Source organism: Melanerpes formicivorus, unplaced genomic scaffold, assembly GCF_026170545.1.
Source record: "Melanerpes formicivorus ecotype bairdi unplaced genomic scaffold, bMelFor1.0.p_v2 SCAF_2, whole genome shotgun sequence".
NCBI lineage: Eukaryota > Metazoa > Chordata > Aves > Piciformes > Picidae > Melanerpes > Melanerpes formicivorus.
The window spans coordinates 16,498,103-16,520,500 of NW_027142354.1; the positions used below are offsets into that span (position 1 = coordinate 16,498,103).

At 37.6% G+C, this 22,398-nt stretch overlaps 1 protein-coding gene across 7 annotated transcripts in view; it reads left to right on the forward strand.

Annotated features, from left to right (window-relative positions):
- SYNE1 (spectrin repeat containing nuclear envelope protein 1) overlaps positions 1 to 22,398 on the forward strand; it is a 317,978-nt gene that overhangs the window by 254,209 nt on the left and 41,371 nt on the right. For all 7 annotated transcript variants that reach the window (XM_068151740.1, XM_068151698.1, XM_068151707.1 and 4 more), the window contains 15 exons: positions 193 to 348; positions 1,073 to 1,243; positions 2,841 to 2,974; positions 4,260 to 4,464; positions 5,670 to 5,852; positions 6,750 to 6,896; positions 7,932 to 8,086; positions 8,385 to 8,532; positions 13,392 to 13,486; positions 14,444 to 14,678; positions 15,403 to 15,597; positions 16,643 to 16,768; positions 17,406 to 17,561; positions 19,276 to 19,434; positions 19,908 to 20,074. In XM_068151740.1, the coding sequence (XP_068007841.1) occupies positions 193 to 348; positions 1,073 to 1,243; positions 2,841 to 2,974; positions 4,260 to 4,464; positions 5,670 to 5,852; positions 6,750 to 6,896; positions 7,932 to 8,086; positions 8,385 to 8,532; positions 13,392 to 13,486; positions 14,444 to 14,678; positions 15,403 to 15,597; positions 16,643 to 16,768; positions 17,406 to 17,561; positions 19,276 to 19,434; positions 19,908 to 20,074 (2,432 nt within the window). The remainder of the gene's footprint in view (positions 1 to 192; positions 349 to 1,072; positions 1,244 to 2,840; positions 2,975 to 4,259; positions 4,465 to 5,669; positions 5,853 to 6,749; positions 6,897 to 7,931; positions 8,087 to 8,384; positions 8,533 to 13,391; positions 13,487 to 14,443; positions 14,679 to 15,402; positions 15,598 to 16,642; positions 16,769 to 17,405; positions 17,562 to 19,275; positions 19,435 to 19,907; positions 20,075 to 22,398) is intronic.

Sequence of the window (22,398 nt, forward strand, 5' to 3'; positions counted from 1 at the left end):
TTTAAATTAAAGACAAATTACTGTGCTTTAAATGGAACATAAAATATTAATTAAAACTTCTGATGAGTTATTGGTTTCCTGGGAATGAAAATCAACTCTTGCAAGTGTGGTTTTCGATGTTTTCTAATGCCTATCTCAAGGCATTATTTAACCAATTAAACAAAAATAGTCAAATATCTTCTTTCATTTCAGGAATTAGAAGAATCAATAAGAACAAAGGAAAAAGAAGTGGAAAATGTAGAACAAAGTGGTCTGTCTTTGATACAGAACAAGAAGGAGGAAGTCTCTTCGGCTGTTATGAATACACTGCAAGAAATTAACCGTTCCTGGGCGAATTTGGATCACATGGTAAAAGAGGCAAATTACAGGGCATGAAGGAAAATTTAAACTATTGATTTGCAGCATGTAAGGGAAGAGATTCTGAATTGTGTCCATTTCCATCCATCCATCCCTGTTTGTGTGTATGCTCTGCATAAAATGGTTGTAATATTTCCTATTTCAAGGACACTTTTATTTATTGTAGTTGAAGCTCTGTAGATGTTTCCTGATATTTAGTGGAAAGGCCCCAAATTGTCTGTGAGGAACTGCCTTTCAAAGCTCACAGATCTCATAGAATAAGGAAGTAATCAGTATTAGTTGTCATCATCCAAAGCTTGATCAACATTAGTCCATCTTCTCAGGAAGAATGTAGTGTGTTAGTGCTAGCCTGCCTGCTGATTTTCATAGGCTGATTTACTTGCCTTAGAGATATAGGTTTCATAGTCTTAAGCAATTTCTCTTGATTGCACTTTGAACCAAAGTAGAATGGACTTGCTATCCTCTCAGTCCCTGCTATCCTAACTGTAGAAAATCAAGCAGAATTTTTTGCTGTACCCAGTGTAAGCCCAGATGATGATTTTGCAAAATCTTCATTCTCCCAACAGGTTTAAGATTCAATATGTTGAACTAGAAGTATTTTGAGTTCAAAAGGAGGAAAATAACTTAAACAAAAACAAAGTGTCTTGAAAGCTTTCCATTTACTTCTGTTTTGGGTTTTTTTTCTGTTTGTTTTTTTCCACCTCCCTCCTCCTAGGTTAGCCAACTGAAGATATTGTTACAATCTGTTCTTGATCAGTGGAGCATTTACAAAGTGGCTTATGAAGAGCTGAATAGTTACCTGACGGAAGCTAGATATTCTTTGTCCCGTTTTTATCTTCTTACTGGTTCTTTGGAAGCTGTGAAAGCCCAAGTTGACAATCTTCAGGTAAATAGAATATCATGCCTTCTGACATACTAAGGATGGATTCAAGGATTAATTTTGTCCCTCATTGCATAGATGCAGATAAATACATTTTAGGCTGTAAATTCACCTGAAGTTAAGGAGAAACTTCTTTACTTTGAGGGTGATGGAGCACTGGAGCAGGCTGCCAAGACTGGATGTGAAGTCTCCTCTGGGGATTTTCAAAACCTGCCTGGATGCATTCCTGTGCAACCTGATCTAGATGTACCTGCAGAGAGGTTGGGCTAGATGATCTCCAGAGGTTCCATCCAACCCCTACCATTCTGTGATTCTAAGTACATATATAGTGGCCCATTACAATCACATATCAACAAATCACATATTAACAAATAGATGTTGCATTTTTAATTTTCCAGAAAAGTAACATGGGGATGGTTGATTTTTGGATTTTTTTCTTTTTAGATTTTTGATGCTGTTCTTGAAATTTTAAACCTTACTGTCAGATTGATAGAAGTTTTTAAATCATTCTACTAACCATTAAAACTAAAGTTTCTCAGTCTTTCAGGCTTTTGAGGTAGTGGTACATGTTGAGATCACATTTTAACACATACATACCAACTCTGTGGTATACAGTAGACTGAACATGAAAGAAAATGGTAAAAGAGATGAAGTATTTACATGTTCAAGAGATTTTTTCCAGTGCAAGTCACAGGCCTGTTATACAAATTAATATTATTTGAAATTAATTTAAATAAATTTTTGTTTAATGTTCCATTGCATTTGTTTAATGTTCCATTGCATAGAATAAACTTCTATTTCAAAGAAAGCTACTGTATTTGGAATTAAAAATACTTATGCAAATATTTTCAGTTATGAGAAATTGCACTGTTAGTATTTGCCAGAAAAATTACCTTTACATCATCATTTAAATATTTTTTTGTAATTTGAAGTCCAGACACAAATGAAGCCAACAATGAACAAGACCTTTCAGACCAAAATTTAAAAAGCATCAATGCACTTTTGCAGCCACTCTTCTAGGTTTTAATTTATTATATGTCAAAGAAGAAGAGTCAGTAAAACAATAGCTGTATGACTTTTTTGCTTATTAAGACTTTGACTGTACTGTTTAATAGCTTGCTATCTGCTGGCCTGTTCAAATTATAATAATATGCACACAAATATTTAAGGGCATAAAAAAAAATAAATAGGAGCACTTTCCCTGCCAGCATCACTTAGATGGAGAAATAAAAAAGCAAGAACCTTGTTTTCAGAATAAAGCATCTTTAGGCTGTTGTGTTTTTCATCTCATTCTATACAGGGTATTTATTTTCTTCCACTAGTTAAGTTTATATTTCTGAAGCAGTTCTGTGCACTTAACTCCTCCTGTGCAAGAGAATAATTGCTTCCAAAAGATCTTTATGTTTTCTGAAAATATTAGGTTAAAACCTACTTTTTGGTGATAAAAGTCTTCAAAAGTCTTATTAGGTGAAAGACACATGAAACAAATTTTGCATTCATAAGCTGTATGATGTAAATGGTATTCTTTGGAAATGTTTCTATGTAATGCAATTTGTGATGCCTCATGTATATTTATGCTTTTTATTATAATTGTTTGTTTTAGAGCCTACAAGATGAATTGGAAAAGCAGGAACATAGATTACAGAAATTTGGCTCTGTGACCAATCAACTGTTGAAAGAATGTCACCCGCCAGTGACTGAAACACTTACTAACAATTTGAAAGACGTTAATATGAGGTAGAAAATGTCTGTGTTGAACTTTACTTTCAGTGGTAAATTTGCTTTTATCTATTGACCCAGTTTTACATAATTTCTGTTGCTGTTATGTTTTATTATTTTACAGTTCTGGAGACTTGGGTGGCTTATGGGAACAGGTGGGGTCATTCCTATTACTAAGAGCTGGAGCAGAACTGTTTCATTTACTGCTATTAATAAATGAATAGTTATTTTTGCCAGCAAAGCATTTGGCCATTACTGTCAGTAGTTTTGCTCCATGCGAAGTACCATGATGGAAAAGAATACTGCACTTGAAATGCAATTCTGCCTGAATTTCTAGTTTGTAGGAAGGACGTGATAGGCAAGAACAGCTAAGCCTCACCAGCAGCGTAGTGAACAGCTTTCCTGGCTTTGAATTTGGGCCAGAACCAGTGCAAGACTGTACTTAAAGAAGCTACAGAAAGGCAAGATCCAAAAATAAAAACTAGTTTGGTGGAAAGTTAGGAGTGTTTTTCAAAAACACAGTCATACCAAATTTTTAATCTGTGGTGCATCATACCCTAGATTGTGAAAGCAGGGGGGAGGGCTTATTCACCCCATTTCAGAAAAGATACTGTAGGATTTCACAGTTTCAGTGGCTGGTGGAATTTCACCATTTTTATCATGTAACAATTGAAAAATACTGTCATTTCCTTTGCTAAGGAGACAATGAGGTAATTTGCTAAATACCTGCACATTTGAGAAAGTACTTGTTTTCATTTGCTGTCAGTGCCAAGAATTCAAAAGGGGCTTAGGTATTTGATTGGATAGTAAAACCGTAAAAACTTAAAATAGGTCTGGAAGTATTTTAGAAGGGACTTACACAGAGCCTTATGACTTTAAATATTCTGTCAGGGTTTGGGAAGAAATTACAGCAGAAGAAATGGTTTATTTTTTACACCTGTTTTGGGCTTCTTAGGCCCTTGCTGTAATCTGTTAATAGCAGTTAACGATCAGTCATGGATGCTCTGTGCTGTGAACCAAAGTGTGTTAAGTGCAAATAGGAGGAAGTTCACTTTAAAAAGTTCATTCAAGCTGTGACCTAAAGCATTAATGTACAGCATCCAAGATGTATCACAGATCAGACCTGCTGCCGCAGGTCAGAACAGAACAGTTTTTGGATTCCTTCTCCAAGTGTCTGGCTTTTGATTATAAAAAAAATTTCGTAAGAGCTAGAATACCATGGGGAAACAGCAGCAAAGAAGGAGAACAAGAGTAATTCTTGTGGAGTCCTAGGCTTTGATCATTTCTCCAATCTTTTCACCAGGTGGAACAACCTTATGCAGGAGATTGCAGAGCGGCTGCGTGCCAGCAAAGGCCTCCTTCAGCTATGGCAGAGGTACAAGGACTGTTACCAGCAGTGCTCTTCCACTGTCCGTCAGCGAGAAGACCAGACCAATGAACTCCTGAAGACTGCCACCAGCAAAGATATTGCCGATGATGAAGTTACTACTTGGATTCAGGACTGCAATGTATGTTCAGTTAGGCTTTGCAGTTTTTTAAAACATCTCTGAGGGATAAAAATCATAAGAGGCTCTTCATTACTAAACTCTGTATTTGGTGTTTTGGAGGCTTCCATACAAACACTTTTCTTTTTGACTTATGCATCTGAGGCACAGGAGACAACTTTACATCTAGACAAATCGTACAAGTTTCTCATACTGTTCTTGGGATCCCTCTATTACTCGTTGTGGTGGTGACTCAGAAGCTTATATCTAAAGTCATGTGATTCAGACTGAAGTCCCTGTTCATTGAAGGGATTCTTGCTTAAGAAAACATCTCTACCAAATCTGTTGAGTTCCTTATAAGAGAAAGAAACACAAAATTTTTGGATGGTGTTCTCACCAATCAAGGCAGTGCACTTTTTCTGACTGTGTGTGTTCTGGGAAAATCTTTATCCTTCTTTATAGAAGGACGCCATTCAACTCTGAAACCTTGAGGTTCTTCCTTTTTTCAAGACTATCTCAAGGCAGCAGGATAATTTATCTCCTATCTGTAGTTACATTTTGATCTTTTGACTCTATGCTAAGTCAATGTTAAGTGTCATTGACCAAAAAGTTACAATTTTAATTGTCTTAAGACGTGTAAGCAAAACAATTGCGAGGAGAAAAATGAACACATTATTGAGCATGTTGAGCATTTGCTGCCATAATCATCTGGATTGTTAGTTCAAATTGTTCAGATCAAATATTTTCTCCATTTTCTGATGTCCCACTCCTTAGCCATTATGTAAGGCCATGTGCAAAAGCTATTTTTTCATCCCTCCTGGTAATTCATAGCAGGAAAAAAAGGAAAGGGAGATCTAGTCATACCTGAATTGACCCACAGTGAGGGCTGCCACTGCTTAGAACCATCATGTCAATAGTTTCAAACAGTTTGTTTCAAAATCATTTGTTACCTCATCAGTAACTTAGGCTTGCTCAAAGGTAGGTGAGCAGTCATTTCTTTCTGTTCCTCTGTGTACAGGCGTTTGGGCTTTGGAGTTTTTATTCTGCATATCATATCCTTCTCATACAGTGTCTGGTGGATACTTCAGCATTGAAATACAATTGTAAATGCAAACTTTTCATGCAGTGGTGGAGTCCAGTCATTTCATTCCTCCTTTAAATGAGGGAAAGATGACATCAGCAGTGTGTCAGGTTAACTATTCATATGCTTATTCAATGTGTTGCCACAGGATCTACTCACAGATTTGAAGACAGCACAGGAATCACTGATTGTTCTTCAAGAGCTGGGAGAGGAGCTGAAAAGCCAGGTGGAAGCTTCAGCAGCAGCAGCTATACAATCTGATTATCTTTCTCTGAACCAGAATCTGTCAACCTTAGAACAGACCCTCTGCAAGCAGCAGGGTTTACTTCAGGTATGCAGAGTGTTTTCAGTCCTTGAAGCTGATCATCCTGTGATACCTGAAAACACATAAATTAGCTAAAACTGCATCACAAAAGAGGGTGGTGTTACCTCTTCATCAGCATTTGCTAGACTTCCATAGAAGCCAAAGCTAAGAGTATAAAATATGCTTAAGTCCATCATACAAATCTTGTAAGAAGGTCCAGATTCTGGAAGAGCATAGCAAACCTCAAGTGTTTGGAATGTTAAGGGCACCATGCTTTTTGCAGATGCCAAAAGTGCTAACAGCTAGATCCAGTGCTACTGCTTCTCGAAGACAACCTTCTCTTCCCAGCTTGTTGTTTAGTAGCAAAACAAATGAGAGATTCTGAAGAATTGTGTATAGATGATTTTTACCGTTCCTATTAATGTCAGTGGCCAGACTGCCATCTACCATTTGTGGTCAAAGTCTGTTCAGCAACTGTTGCTAATTACATGGCAAAATGTGTTCCATGGGGAAGTACATGGGTGAGAAAGCAACAAGAGAATTTACCTATTTACAGCTTCTCTGTGCTGTGAAGAGACAAAACATAAGAAAAGTTTCTCATTTCAGATTTCAGTAAAAGCCGCTAGTGGTTCTTTCTGCTGTCAATAAATTAAGCAGAGGAGTTAGTTTCATAAAAGGAAGTTAGAGAAAATAACCTATTTCAAGGCAGTGAGATTATTTATGCACTTTATCGAAGTGTTGCCTTTTTGGTATGATCAAAAATTCTCTCTCCTAACCTGAAAAACCTCCAGTAATTTACACAGTCTGTGAGTAAAATAGGAGTTACAATTGGTCCTATCCTATACAACTGTTTGCAAATCTATAATGAGAATATGGATGCTATGTGGTCCAAGTTCTTAAAATATGAGTCCTTTTCTCTTCAAGGCTGGAGTGCTGGACTACCAAACCTTTGCCAAGAACCTGCAGGTCCTCGAGGCCTGGATAACAGAAGCAGAAGAAAGACTGAAAGGACAGGATCCCGGTCACTCATCTGATCTCTCAACAATACAGAGTAGGATGGAAGAACTCAAGGTGACTAATGAACACAAAAATTGTGGATTCTTTTTCTGTTAGCCTGGTTATATGTAGTATAGGGAATACACAAATACCACATACATTCTGTACATATTAAAGGACTGTTAGTCATGCAAACTATAAGGCTGAGAACTTAGAGGTTTAGTTGCAGTCTAGGACTGCATATGCTTATTCAATGTGTTGCCCCTGAGACAAGACAAAAGGACAGACAAACTGTTTAGAATGAAGTGACTATCAAATCAAAATGGGAATGGAAATTATATCAGGTTTTGGAGATTTCCTTAATCTAATTTTCTCTTGTTTTGAATTTATGCCATTTCTATCTCAGTGGTATTTAGTTTAGGAATGAAGTCATGTATTCATTTTGAGTATCTTGATACCATGAAGAAACATACATGCTGGTACCATGTGATCTTCATCTGAGCTCTTTCATTTGTTTTTTCTGTAGTTTTTGGGTGGCTTTTTTTCTCTTGTCTTCTTTCAAGGCCTTGACAGGAAGTTCATGAACTTTGCTGTCTGGGCTGATTTTGTCCTTTTTTTGTCCTTTTGTTATTTTTCTGTCAGAATTAACTATACACATAATTCAGCATTGGGAATACTAATATCCAGGTGATTTCCCTAAAGTAGTGAATTGGATATTTCTGTAATGCAAAGCAAAAAATTTAAAATAGAAAGTTGAAAACATTCAGTGGGAATTAGCCAGCCTAGCATTCTGGCTAAGAAACAAGGGGATAAAAAATAATCTTTTTTATGATATAAACATATAGCTTCAAACACTAGCCTACTTCTGCAGGTTTGGGTAGTAAATACTCAATTAGCAAGACAGTTCTCTGTGTAAATTTAAACATGATTGTGGTCTGAGACCGAAGGCTGAAAACTAGAGATGCAATCTTTTCCTGGCATAGGGATTGCTTACCACTTGGTGGCAACAGAGGCCATTCCTAATTTAACTGTGTGCTGGTTCATAGTTTTGCAGTCTTTAATAGCATAATTACTGGACCTCCTAGTTATCACTTTAATGGTTTGTTGCAGAGTCAGATGTTGAAGTTCAGCAGCATGGTGCCAGATTTGGACCGTCTTAATGAGCTGGGTTATAGACTTGCTCTGAGTGATAAAGAAATCAAAAGGATGCAGAACCTGAACAGACATTGGTCTCAGATCTCATCTCAGACTATGGAAAGATTCAGGTGAGGATAGTTGATGATTATTGTATATTTTTCCTATATTACAACAGCTAGAAGGTGTATCTTTTGCAGAATATAGACAATGTTTCACATAATTCATCAACCAAAACTCCTTTAATTTGGTGTACTGAAAAGAAAGAGCAAAGCCAGTGAGCTGAGATGGTAGTTTTGTTACAAATTAACAGAACTGGAAATGAGAAAAACTGCTACTTTTCGAAGTGTTGACTAGACACTTAACAATGTTCATGAGAGGAAAAATCCTTACTTGGATCCGTCTTTCTTTTTTCTTTCTTTCTTTCAGTAAGCTGCAATCTTTCTTGCTGCAGCAGCAGACCTTCTTGGAGAAATGTGAGACATGGATGGATTTACTAGTTCAGACAGAGCAGAAGCTGGCTGCAGAGATTTCAGGAAACTACCAGAGCCTTTTAGAACAACAGAGGGCACATGAGGCAAGTCATCATCTGGATTTATACGTAACTACAACTCATACTATTTGTACAAAAGCAGAATGCACATTCTCTTGTGGAGTAACATAATAGTGTGTTATGAACTGAATTACATTTGCCTGCACCATCTTAATACATCAGCTTAGAAAAGAAGAATGCAAATACATCAATGACACAGAGTTTGGGGCAGGATTTGCGTATCAGCATGCCTATGAGTGCTTGTTCTCTGCATTTAATCTACTTCAAACTTCAAAGTTTTTGTTGGTCTTTTCATAGAACCTAACTAATTTCATGCAATTTGGCCCTTTGTCTTCAGTCATAATTGGTGAAAATCTCTGCTGTGTTGTTTTGGGTTTTTTCCCCAGTTTATTCTGATTTTGGTTATTTGTTATTAAACTGTCAACATATAAAGTATCTGAAAATCACATTAAAGAGAATTTTTTCTGTCAAAATACTGAGCTATATAACTTACTATGAGGCCTGCATTTGCCCTGGAGAACAAATTGATGTGGTCTTCACTGTGTACTGGAGTCATTTGTCTGTAACAAGTCAAGAATTAGCCTAGATTTTTCTGCTCAGAAAACCGGTGCAGAGTTTTCAGTAGTGGATGCCTTCAGAATTTTTCAGTGAAGTCAAGCGATGCACATTTTTTATCTACCCATATTGTTACTAGTAAGAATCTTGGTAAGATCAAGACGAGTCAAATTTCATACCAGAGCTCCCATGTGGCCACAGTAGTTTCAGTTCCCACATCTCTTGCAGCTGACCTACCCATAGACTCAGGCCAGACCACAGGGAGAGTCATGTCCTCCCTTCTGCTTGCCTTATATCTCATAGCATAGTGTTTGAATAAATGTCTGATAGCAGAAAGTCAGTCACAGCTGGTGTTGCTTGATTTAGCCTACATTCGCTATAGCAGTTAACTGCCTTTGCTTTCACAAATGCTACCCATTTAATTTCTTTCAGTGCTGCAAGCATTAATGGGACCTTATCTTTCTAAACTAAAACATCTCAGGTCTTGGAGATTTCAATGTCCAGAAATTATTACTAAGTGGATAGTTTCCTACTGTTGTTGTGTCCATTTAAAGCTATAATTTTTTTAACGGTTTCCACAGCATCACATTTGATTTTCATGAGATCTCATCTTAATGCATTCCTGAAACTTTGATCTGAGCAGTTAGCTCAGATAAGTGTTACTCAGGCACTCTTTTTTTTTTTTTTAATTAGAACTATAAAATTATCTCTCAGAATTTAGAGAACTAATAGCAGTTTTTGTAAATACTGCAATTCATTCAAAGAAAGAGCATCTTTTTTTTTGTCATTTTATATAGTCTAAGTGTATTCAGTACTAAAGGTTCTTTGTAGTATCTGCTGACTCTCATGAAGAATTCTCTTTTCTCTCCTCACAGTTGAAAGGGTCAAACCTAAACTTCTTCAGAATAATTTCCAGATTGTTTTGCTTTGTGTTTATGAAGATAATAAGAAAATGTTCTGTTTCCACACACATTTCCAGAATGGATACTGAAATGCTTCCAACTCTGTTACCAACTTTTCAATGCTGACTTGTGACTTTGATGGCTTTTATTTATAGGACCCCAGCTACCTCAGTGGCCTTAAATTCCCATTGAAATTTAGAAACCAGCAATGTGGAGGTGATCCCTTTTTCAAATACCATGTGCTGGCATCTGCATCAGACAAGGCTGTCAGGATAGTTTTGTAGTCATTCTTGAACAATTCTCTAGATAGCCATTTCTAGGCCTGGTACATTGCTTGGTACCCCCGCACAGTGGGAATGCACTGAGAAGCATTTGAGGAAGTGGTGGCAGGAGAAGTTCCTTGTCAAATGAGTTATGAATTTTTTTTCCAGTGTGCTTGTAATGTGCCCTCTATTCCTTCTCCTTTGACTTCCTATTGCTGTGATTCACTCTTCATATGAGAAGAAATTGGGGCAACAAGTGGTCCTACACAACAGAGTATCACTCTTACATAGACAGTGTACATGTGCAGGGCAAGTGGATGTTGGCAGAAATGTCTCTGCTTTTGGGTAGAGCTTGAATACCTCCACTCTAAGCAGAGTTATTCCTACTTAATAAGCTCTTATTTCATCTGCCCTCTTAAAAAATGATAAAATTGTTGCTTTTAGAGGGGTTGGGTTTGCTTGGGGGTTTTGACTAGTTGTGTTCTGTTTAGACTCAATTTGTCAGCAATGTTGGTATGTTGGTAGATGCTGTTGTCTCCTGTATTTCATCCATGTCCCCTGACTCGGCAGAAATAGATGTGACAGGAAATAAACTTTCTGCCTTCTTGCACAGCTTTCTGAAAATTTCCACCACACTGTATTGTGGTTTTGTTCATGAGATAAAAGGGCAATTAGTTTCCCTCTGATTCAGGCTTAGTCATTCATAAGAGCCAAATATTCAAAGAACACGATCCAATACATCTGCAAGGAAATTAGACAACATTAATTCTTTCTATGGAAAAAATTATGACCTGGGTAACATATTAAAAAATTGACTCTGTGATTTGGAGGCAAAACCTCATTTTGAAAAACTAGTCTATCGTCTAGAAGTCCTAAGCTACATACAACATGTTTGTGGAATTGAATTATGCAGGTGGCAGTATTTTGCTGGCAGTTGCAGATGCAGGGCCTGGTACGTCACAATTTGAGCTAGTGGTAAGCCACGTAACAGGGGTGGTTGTGGGGTGGATTTGGGGAATAGTGGCCTCAGTTCAGACAAGGATGAAATTCTATCAACTGCAAGCACCATCACTAACAAGAGAAAAATAATTTCAAGCTTCCTACCAGTATGCTTTCTCTTTTGATATCTGTGGTGGGTTGAAAACTCCCCCTCCAACATTCAGTTTTGCCAGCCCAGCCCAGATGGAAGCAGAATGAAGCTGTATTTACAAGCAAAACTACAATATACAATGAATATGTACAAAATACACACTATTTACAATATTTGCAGGTATTTACTATTAATAAACAGCAAAAGAACCCCACTGGCCAAAGAACAGGAGAGCTGCAACTGCTTCTCCTTTCCCTGCCTCCTTCCCTGCCCCCTGTACGCAAAAGGAACAAGAGAAAATAGCAGAGAAGTTGTTTATACCAGTCACAACAAAGCAATGCAGTCAAGGTCAGTAAAGCCAGGAGAAGCATCAGATGAAGAAGCAAAAAAAGAGATTGTTTTGCAAACTAAATCTAATGGTAGATACCTCTCCAATGGGATTGATTAGAACTATCATTATTTTCCTTTTTACACCCAGTAGTAATTTATTTACATTTTACCACTTTCTGTTCCAAGAGCTGTGGGAAATTTTAAAAGGCGTAGACTAAAACTACCACAATATCTTTGGAAACCTTTTAAACAGAGAATGGGTCCAGTTTTGACCTGGTGCCTGCATGTGCATTACTCAACACAAGAATATTCATGAACAAGCTAATCTAGAGGCATGGTCCAATACTAAAAGAAAATACTTTAAAAAAAAATAAATTTAAATAGTACTTAAGTCATCTTAAGTAGTACTTAAGTAATTTTTTGTTTTAAGTAATATTTAAGTAATAAGAAAGCTTTAATGGTATTGTGAAAGTTAATTGTGACTCATGGGGAAAACTGGAAAATAAATTGAGAAAAGTGGTAGAAGTGAAAAATTGATTTCCAGCTCCTACATATGGCTGACAATTTCTTTTTAAGTTCTATTGGTCATGTAAATTTGAATTAAAACTTCCTATAACACTATCACACACAAACTGTGCATAACACGACAGAGGACTATAATGTTTTTATTCATGTCAGAAAATAAAAGGGGCCTTTTCTGTCCACACAATAAATACCCTGTTTTAATTATGTCAGTAAGAGTGTCAATCACACAATTGTATTTGGAGCCCTGAAGAGAGAGACTTGGGGGTGCTGGTGGACAAAAAGCTCAACATGAGCTCTCAGTGTGAACTTGCAGCCCGCAAAGCCGATCAGATCCTGGGCTGCATCAGAAGAAGTGTGGCTAGCAGGTCGAGGGAGGTGATTCTCCCCCTCTACTCAGCTCTGGTCAGACCCCACCTGCAGTACTGCGTCCAGTTCTGGAGCCCCTATTACAAGAGGGATATGGAGGTGCTGGAACGTGTCCAGAGAAGGGCCACAAGGATGATCAGAAGGCTGGAGCACCTCTCCTATGAGGACAGACTGAAGGAGTTGGGGCTGTTCAGTCTGCAGAAGAGAAGGCTCCGAGGTGACCTAATTGTCGCCTTCCAGTATCTGAAAGGGGCCTACAGGAAGGCTGGGGAAGGGCTTCTCAGGATCTCAGTTAGTGATAGGACTAGGGGGAATGGAATGAAGCTGGAGGTGGGGAGATTCAGGCTATATGTGAGGAGGAGGTTCTTCACCATGAGAGTGGTGAAACCCTGGAATGTGTTGTCCAGGGAGGTGGTCGAGGCCCCGTCCCTGGGGTTGTTTAAGAGCAGGCTGGATGAGGCTCTGTCCAGCCTGATCTAGTGTGGGGTGTCCCTGCCCATGGCAGGGGGGTTGGAACTAGATGATCCTTGTGGTCCCTTCCAACCCTGAATGAAACTATGAAACTATGAAACTATGAGATGTAAAACCTAACTCCTGTTGCTGTTATTTAGCTTAATAATGTGGGTTTTTTAAATCTCGAGGAACTACTAATAATTACTTGCTCCTTGCTAGAAGGAGCAAGTAACTCCAGCAATGAGATTTTGTAAATGTATCTACTTAAACTTATGACAAAATCCCCATTAAATTAATTTTAAATGAGATTAAGTACATGAAAATTCATTTTTACCAGTTCATATAGATGGAATTAAAAAGTAAGATCTTGTTCTAACATCCTTGTCTCCTGTAAAACAGCTATTCCAGGCAGAGATGTTCAGCCGCCAGCAGATTTTGCATTCAATTATCTCTGATGGGCAGCACCTCCTAGAACAGGGACAGGTCGATGACAGGTAGGCATTCCTGTGTTGCTGCTGCTGCTTATGTAAATGATACTTACACTAATGGGGGACTTCCAAACAGGGAAGGTACCAGATGTCAGTGTTCAGGTTATGCTCTAGTGAAGATAACACATGTTCTGCTGAGGTAAAAGTTACCATTGCTGTGGTGTACTTTAAGGATGCTATGAAGTATGTGAATGGGTGAATGCATTTGGGAATACAGCAGCCTTGAGCCTGCTCTGACAAAGATTTATCTTGGATTATCAAGCATGTTAAATATGTGTCACTTTATGAAAAGATGCTGGAGTGACAGATCTGGTGAGTTACATTTGATATATATAACAGCTGGGGATGTGCCTTTACAGAGAGGATTCCTGATTGTTGTTTGAGAATGCCTGCAGCCTAAATGTGATGAAATAGGGATTAATTGCTGTCTGAGATTTTATTTTAAACACTTGTGATCAAATGAATGAAAATTGGTTGAAATACTATTGGCTTGATACTTGCGCATATGCATTGACTTTCCTAAGGGTATTATGGTCCTAACATCAGAGAAACTGCTTATAGATGTTTAGTAATGCTGTATATATCTTATTCCTATTTTGAGCTCAGTAGTACATCTGGAGGGGAACTATGAAATCTCATGGTTTACTATGAGTTTGGCTAATTCAGACTTGCAAAACTTGTGGGTTTTCTTGAAATATTTCTGGGGAGAAGATAGAAGAGTTTTGTGTTCAAGGTTTGGGTTCTTAAGGTCTCAATACTTGGAGCCTTTTAATTCTCCCAGTACGTGAAATGTGAAGTTCTCTTCCTCAGTGTTCTATTGTGAGACTTCAGTACTTTCTCTTAATGTTTCATAACTGACATCTGTAAAATATCTTCCCTCTCCTTTCAGTTCTTTTCATTAAATAGCTAGATTAAAACATGAAGGTTACTATGTATTTTTCTTTATTTATCTGTTTATAACAGAGATGAGTTTAATCTGAAGCTGACTCTTCTGAGTAATCAATGGCAAGGAGTAATTCGACGGGCACAGCAGAGAAAGGGGATCATTGACAGCCAGATTCATCAGTGGCAGCGTTACAGGGAGATGGCAGAGAAGCTGCGGAAGTGGCTGGTGGAAATGTCCTGTCAGCCAGTGAGTGGGCTGGGCAATGGTCCTATCCCATTGCAGCAAGCCAGAGCATTACTGGATGAAGTGCAGGTATGCCCAGTGTGTTTGAAGAAAGAGAAAAAAATCCCCACCTTTTTTACAGCATTCATAATTTGAGATGTTCTTTTAAATGTATTAGATTTAGAGTATCTGTTTTGCAGAAAAAAAGTTTGGATGCTAGTTCTTGTTTGGAGCTGGCATAGCCTCAGAAGCAGAAGTGGGATGGAAACAAAGTTGGAGTTCATGAAGAACATACAATGGAGAACTTACTGAGCCCTCTTTCAAGCCTTGTTTGCTTCTGGTTTTGTTTTGTAGCTAACATCAGACAAACTGCTCTGAAAAGGCAAAGACGTCCTTTTTGAGGAACATGTTCTAGCTAACAAAAAAGGATACTTTGAGTGTCCATACTTATGCGAGCTTAACAGTATCTTATCTAGCATCTTGATGTCTTAAAGCTTTTTGACTGGAAAATATATATAATAAAGCTTATAAGCATAATGGGCTCTAGAGAAATTATTTCTTTTTAAGAGCAATTGAGATACTGATGCTAATGAGAAGAAAGAAGTCTTTCATGTCTTTATCTCCTTGGTGAATGTTTCTAAAGGTCTGCTGCCCTAAATGACAATGAAAAGGGTAGGGTAAAGTATTTGGACAACAGCTCATGCGTAAGCCAAAGTATGCGATCAATTAAAATATGAGCTTGAGATTTAATTATACTGAACTGCTAATTGTAATTAAAAAGATAAAGCTGAGAGAAAGCTGTTAATGTTTTCAGCTTAAAGAGAAAGTTCTCCTAAGGCAGCAAGGGAGTTATATCCTCACTGTGGAAGCTGGGAAGCAACTGCTGCTCTCCGCTGACAGTGGAGCCGAGGCAGCCTTGCAGACAGAGCTTACCGAAATTCAGGAGCGCTGGAAGATAGCTAGCACCCAACTGGAACAACAAAAGAAGCAGCTCACTTTAATACTTAAGGTAAGTTTGTGATTTCTTCTGTACTTCTTCAACAAGTTCATTGTTTCTCATGCAAATTGATTAAATCATCTCATAGATATCAATCCTTCATTACATTAGGCTAACTTGCTCTTAAATACATCACTTTTCAGTAGTATTCTGACCAAATGGGAAGCACAAGTGTATAGTCTAGAAGAGTGTCTTGCATTAAGAAAATCACAGACTGGTGTCACATAAGGTCGCATTACTTGCCAAGAAGAGTAGAAACATGACACAAAAGAGAGGGGTTTTGTACCACCTGTTGTTTGTAGTTCTCCATCCTGGAGATGGTAATGAAATACTTGTGCAGATTAGAAAGATAAAAAAGAAAGGAGTGTGAAGGTAGTGGTCAAAGGAAACAAGTTCCTTGTTTTCTGATATCACACAACTGTCAGTCTTTATGGGTTAACTGGCTTACTAGAGATCTTTCTATCTCTAAATATGTTTTTTAATAGACTTTAACAAGGCAGGTAAAACAATAATGGTACATGACGTTTGGCATGGTTTGATTGCATTGGACAGATTTCAAATTTTGGAAAGTATACATCACTAAAGCTGAGTGTAGCTGCTGGAATCACAATTTAGAAGAGGTGCTTCAGCTGCTTCAATATGACCTGAATTTGCAGTATCCCAAACCACTACCCTTTCCCTGCCCCCCCCTTTTTCTAGAGATTAATGCACCTGAATGGAAATTTTGTCAAGAACAGTGCTATGTTTAGTATAGGCATTCAAAAAAGAAAGTGAAAAATTACTTTGGAAGGGAGAGGCTTTTCTGAAAGAATGGAGTTGGATCTAAACAACGTTGTAATAACAGGAGGCTTTGGTATGTGTACTTCTACTAGCAGAGATCTACACAAAGTAAAACAGACAGTTGTACAGGGGACGCAAGATCTGAGACTACAGATATTATTTAGAGGGGGGTTTTAATATTAAAAAGTTTTCACTGTTTAGTGGCTGGTTAGACAAATCAACTGACATAAGTATAATCCAGCTCTGAACAGAAGTCTAATAAACATTCTGCCTTCAGGACTGGAAAAAATCTGAAAAGGGCGTAGGAGACTCTCTGGAGAAGCTAAGATCATTCAAGAAAAAGCTTTCTCAGCCTTTGCCAGAACACCATGATGAGTTGCATGCAGAGCAGCTTCGTTGCAAGGTAAAGCACTTGTTCTCTGCTAACTGTTGCATCATCTTTGCCTGCCTTTGTGCAGCAACTTCTTCCACTGTTAATGGCCTGACTGTGCAAAGTGGTCAACCATCACTGTGACAAAAAACTATGTATGTAACATTTAAACAGCATAATATCTGATTGATCTCACTATAATGCAAATCCTGCAGGGTAAATATAGACCTGAACAAAGTTAGATAAGATCTGACAAGTACTGCAGAAGCACTAAATACTGGTGTTGTTTTATTACAGAAATTCTCATTTCAAATTTAAATTCCTGGTGTCTAAATTGTTGATTTACTACTTTTTACATGAGGTGAGATTGTTGGGGGGATCTTACTTATGCTGTGTTCTTTGCCATTTAGAAATGGATTACATCTTGAGATTCGAGTAGTGATATTAGTTTGTGGCTACTTGTTACAAGAGTGACACACACTTTCTATTGGGAAATTTCTGCACTCATAACTGAAAATACTGCTATGTATAGGGTTGCTGTTTTCTTTCTGGGCTTGGAATGCTGAATCTGATACAACTTCAATTCTGTAAGACATCAGTGCTCATCAACACATATAACTTTGAATTTGTTAGCAAACTGGTCCTTTTTCCTTGTACACTTTTTTTGAAGGAGCTAGAGAATGCTGTTGAAGGATGGAGAGATGACCTTGCACAGCTCTCTCTGCTGAAGGAGAACCTGTATTTGTATATCAGTGCAGATGATATCTCAATCCTCAGTGAGCGCATAGAGCTTCTGCACAGACAGTGGGAGGAGCTGTGCCACCAGGCAAGTATAGTACTGAGTGCTGATATGAGTGTGCAGGGTACATAAGTGTTGTGAGAAAAGCTGAATACAAGTGACAGCTTTTAGAAAAGATGAATGTACATGTACTCAGATTCAAAAATTTCTTCTTGCTGAATCAAGGAAGACCTCTATTCAAATGCTTCTTTTATTTGCTGCTAGTGTTTTTAGAACTCTTGAACTGTGTCATGACTGTGAGGTTGAAAGCCTTGAAAAACCACCAAAGAAGTCATACTGTGTATTGTGGGACTGTAGCATGACTGATGGGGAGAATACAGAAGTAATACATTCTGCTGTGCTTTGTTTGAGTTGTGCTTAGAAAGGATGCCCCCTCCCTACTCAGTATTCTTGTATTGTACCATCAGTTCTTCCGATACCTTTTGCTTCTTCAGACATTGGTGTCTGCAATTCTCTTAGTCTGAGGATGCAACATGAGCTGAAGACTATTGTTTAATTGTTCAGGTGCATCATGCTATTAGTGTGTTTCTTGACTCCATTTTGCACTTGAAAATCCAGAGGATAGAGTGCCCCTCACTCAGCTTTTCAGATTATCCTAATATTATTTCTGTAAAGAAAGTAAAGAAATATTACCTTAGTTTTGTGCACGTTGATTGCTTCAGGATGCAGCCTAGGGCAACGCTTTCTTCAACCGCTTCTTATTTCCGGAACACAGCCATCAAACCTCAAAAAGGAAATGCAGGATCACATGTATGCCCCTGTTAAACCTAACTTGATAGTTACAGAGCACATCACTTTTGTTTATAAAAGAACAGGTGCAGTCTTCATCTTCTCAGTTGAAAGGCTGATATAAAGTCCGAAACAATGCAAAATATAATGGGGAGGAAGTAAGTAGTTACACAAATGTCTGAAACTGTAGACATGTGCTGTTTACCCTCTGCTGCTGTTTTGATTTCAATGTCCATCTTTATCTTCCAATACCATTCATAGCCTCAGATGGTGCCACTGCTTTAAGCAATTTTTAAACATGAAAATGTCTTTATTCCTCCTGTATTAACTTTTTTTGCCTATTCTTTTATGCCTATTCTTTCCTGTCAGGGCACATCTCAATCCTTTGGAATCTCTCAAGGTGTCATGTTCATTCAGGAGAAATAGTTGTCTGTGAAATTAGTGTATTGAGACTCAGGTAGAAAATTACTTCTGCAAAATACAGTGTATCTTAGATTTAGCTTTGTACTTACAAATCATGTTCACGCACAAATTACAGTCTTTTGGAGTTTGGCCTGTCTTTTGTATATATCTATTTTCCTGCTTTAAGCACTTTTGTCTTCCTTTATTTAATCTCAGACTAAAAAGAAACCTTTGATATACTTTAAAACATTTTATAAGTGAACAAAAGGTATGGGATTTTTTTTCCTCAATGAAATATTTGGGCTAGAGACATTATAAAACAAAATATTGACAGGTTACTGAGTGTTATGCTTGAATGCCTCTCTTTTTGCATATGTAGCTAACAGAAAAGCTGAGATTAACACGTCTAAACTCAGAGAGTCGCACTAAGTTTCTGCAGTACAGCTCTAGTTGGTTTTAATAGCAAGTGGCTGGAACAGTCTTGTAGGGCCAGAGGAATTCAAAGGCACAAAGTGTTTCAAGCATCTTTTAGCTGCAATTCTATTTTGTTTTTATTTACTTTAAATGCATTTCCATTTTGTTTTTACTTACTCTCTGCAAATGGTTTAAGGTCTCCTTACGTCGACAGCAAGTTAGTGAGAGACTGAATGAGTGGGCTGTCTTCAGTGAGAAGAACAAGGAGCTCTGTGAGTGGTTGACACAAATGGAAAGTAAAGTTTCTCAAAATGGTGACATCCTCATAGAAGAAATGATCGAGAAACTTAAAAAGGTACAGTGCAGTGTCTGTCCACTTACATACTGTTCTTTAACTGCTTGTTTCATGTTGCAAAGAGGATACTGAACTAGCTGAAATGAAGGGTTTACCTTACACTTATGTTTATAAATTACAGTAAGACTGTGTGCGTGTTCTCTCACTATTCAGCATTTCCTCTCCTTCTTGAGGGAGGATCTACTGCCGAAAAATTAAGTGAATGGAAAGTCAAAGGCTTCTCAATACTTTACTAAATATCCACTCAGAATTGCCTATAATGAGGTAGCAGATATGTTTATAGAAGGTGTTGTGCTTTGTTTTTTTGAGGTGTTTTTTTCCATTCTTCTGATAAAGTTTTAAGATGTCTCTCCACAATACCAGTCTCCAAAGAAACAACACTCACTGACATTTTTTATACAGTTCCTTTAGTATTATAGAGCAGAGTGTATTCAGAAGATGTACCTTGATTTCTGATTGTCCTTACCATCCAGGATTATCAAGAGGAAATTGCTGTAGCCCAGAAGAACAAAATCCAACTCCAGCAAATGGGAGAACGACTTGCTAAAGCCAGCCATGAGAGTAAGGCATCAGAGATTGAATACAAACTTGGCAAGATCAATGACAGGTGGCAACATCTTCTAGATCTTATTGCAGCCAGGTAAAACAGTTGTTTTGCTTCTAAGTACGTAGTGGGAGAAATTAATATCCTGGATATCATACATTTCAAATATTTTTATTATCTCCACCTTTTCATTATTAACCCTGAGATGATCTTTTTCTTAGCCATCAACACATTTCTGTGAAATTCACCTTCTTATTGTACTTTACGGTACCTGAGTCAATTCAAAACATTGTGTGCTAGATGACATAGGATCAGTTTCACTCAGATTTACAGAGCCTTGCGCCAGTACTTTAGATGAGTGAGAAGTAGTTTTACTAAAAAATTCTTGGCAGAGGAATCAAAACATTTGTAGCTTTGGATTTCAAGAGGAGTAGTTCCAAAACAAGTGTTAGTTTTTTTTGCCTGATTACTTTTACAGAAGTAGCTGCAGGTAGGGTCAAAAATTAACTTACGGACATACAGGCTTTCTGTTTGATATGAGAAGAAATGGGTTTGTTTATTTCAATACTTTCTATTGAGTCATGCTACAGACTCTCCCACTTTCATGCTTTGTCATGTAAGGATATGAATTAGTAGTACTTCAGTTCTCCTGGCAGCAAAAGGGTTTGTTTCATCATCCATCCTTTTTCCTTAGTTACTCCATTCCTACTCTGAAATCTGTATGCATGGGAGCAGTAAATTCTATATAAGCAGAAGCATTTTGTCAGCTCCTGCTCCTTTTAGAGTGATTTATTTTAAAGTAATGAATGCTGTATATTTCTTGCTGAATAATTATGTCAGGAATTGGTGCATTATGGTTGAGGAACCTGCTGGTTTCAGAGAATGTTAGACATCACCAGTTGTTGAACATAAAATATATTTACTGTATTTTTGTATTTGTCTTTTGAAACACTGTTTCAAAAATTAATGTTCAAATAATACTATAATACTTTCAGGAATTTTCTAGTGAAAAGTTACTGCATTCAGAAACTGCAAAACACATTTTGAATAGATCTATATTGTCAACTCATTATTAGAAGTTCGAGGAACAGGCTAAGTGTTTAGTATTTTGTAACATTCCTGGGGTAGGTAGCTATAAACTGCAATATTATACATTTCAACTTTCTGATTCTATTATCATGAAGTAAGGTGTCGAGTCTTACTTCTAAAGTGATTAATGTGAAATATTTATTTACTTTCATTTTTGGGTCGTTTCAACTTAGCCTTCTCAACACTGTTGTATGTAATTAAACATTTAATCCTTTCCATTCCGGTGCTTAGTGAAGTGGAAAAAAAAACCTTGCAAAATTTGAACATTATGTTGCTCAAGCTGAGAAGTAAATGGTAGAGAGATTTGATGCTAGTTCGTGGAAATTTTGCCAGTTCAGCTGCAGCTTAGATTGGCTGATAGCAGTTAAAGTGCAAGTTGTTGATTAATGTATGTGCAAAGTATTTGTATTGACATCTGATTCTCTCTGGGGAAGGGAATTTCTGCTTGCATCCCCCAAGATAATTTTTATAAGGCTCAAGAGGCTGTTCAGAATACATTGTTATATATTGGGCTGTGTTCCTGCTATGATAGTTTGGAGTTTGGAATGTATCATACAGCATGATTTTAGAAGCACTCAGCTAGTGCTGACATAATTGTTCTGGTGTTGGGAATAAAGTACATCTTTTCATATTCTGGATCCCTGACAGCATTAATAAATTGGCTTTGCAGAAAAGTGTACAGGCTCTAATATAGTTGTCCTTTACCTGGAGCATTTTTCATAGTGGTTTGTCTCCTACAGCTGTGAGCAAATAGTGCTCCATAGAAATGCCTTAGTAGTATATTATGATAGTATTCACCCGGTCTGAATGTTTGTTGATTTTTATGTGCAGTGGAACTTCTCCATTCACCTGTAAAAACTTCTTTCTGTCTGTCTGTCTGTCTTCCTCACTTAGTTTTTTGTAATTGCCTCTTCATTCTGAGATGGTCTGTAACTGCAGTGAGATAGATACAAAAAGTTAGTCATATCTCTGCGCCTGAGACTTCTGTTTCTGTCCTTCTAGAATATTTTCATCCTTTCAGATTATTTTTTCTGATACGTCAGCCTGTTGCAAAAAATGTTGCAGATGTTTACAGCCAGGAAGCAGTGCTATTGCTGCAACTGCTCAGACTTTGCAAAGAAAGCTTTGTTATATGTGTTTTCATCCCTTCCCCTAGCACTCATGGTCCACATTCCTGGGGATCAAGTCTCATGCATGTCGATGAATGCAAGTTTTATTTAGAAACATGACCACTTGTCACCATTCAGTCTCATGTTATCAAGCAACGACTGCTAACATTTGTTTGGTGTGCAACAGTTTTTGTACAGTACTCACCAGCAAAGAGAAGTCTG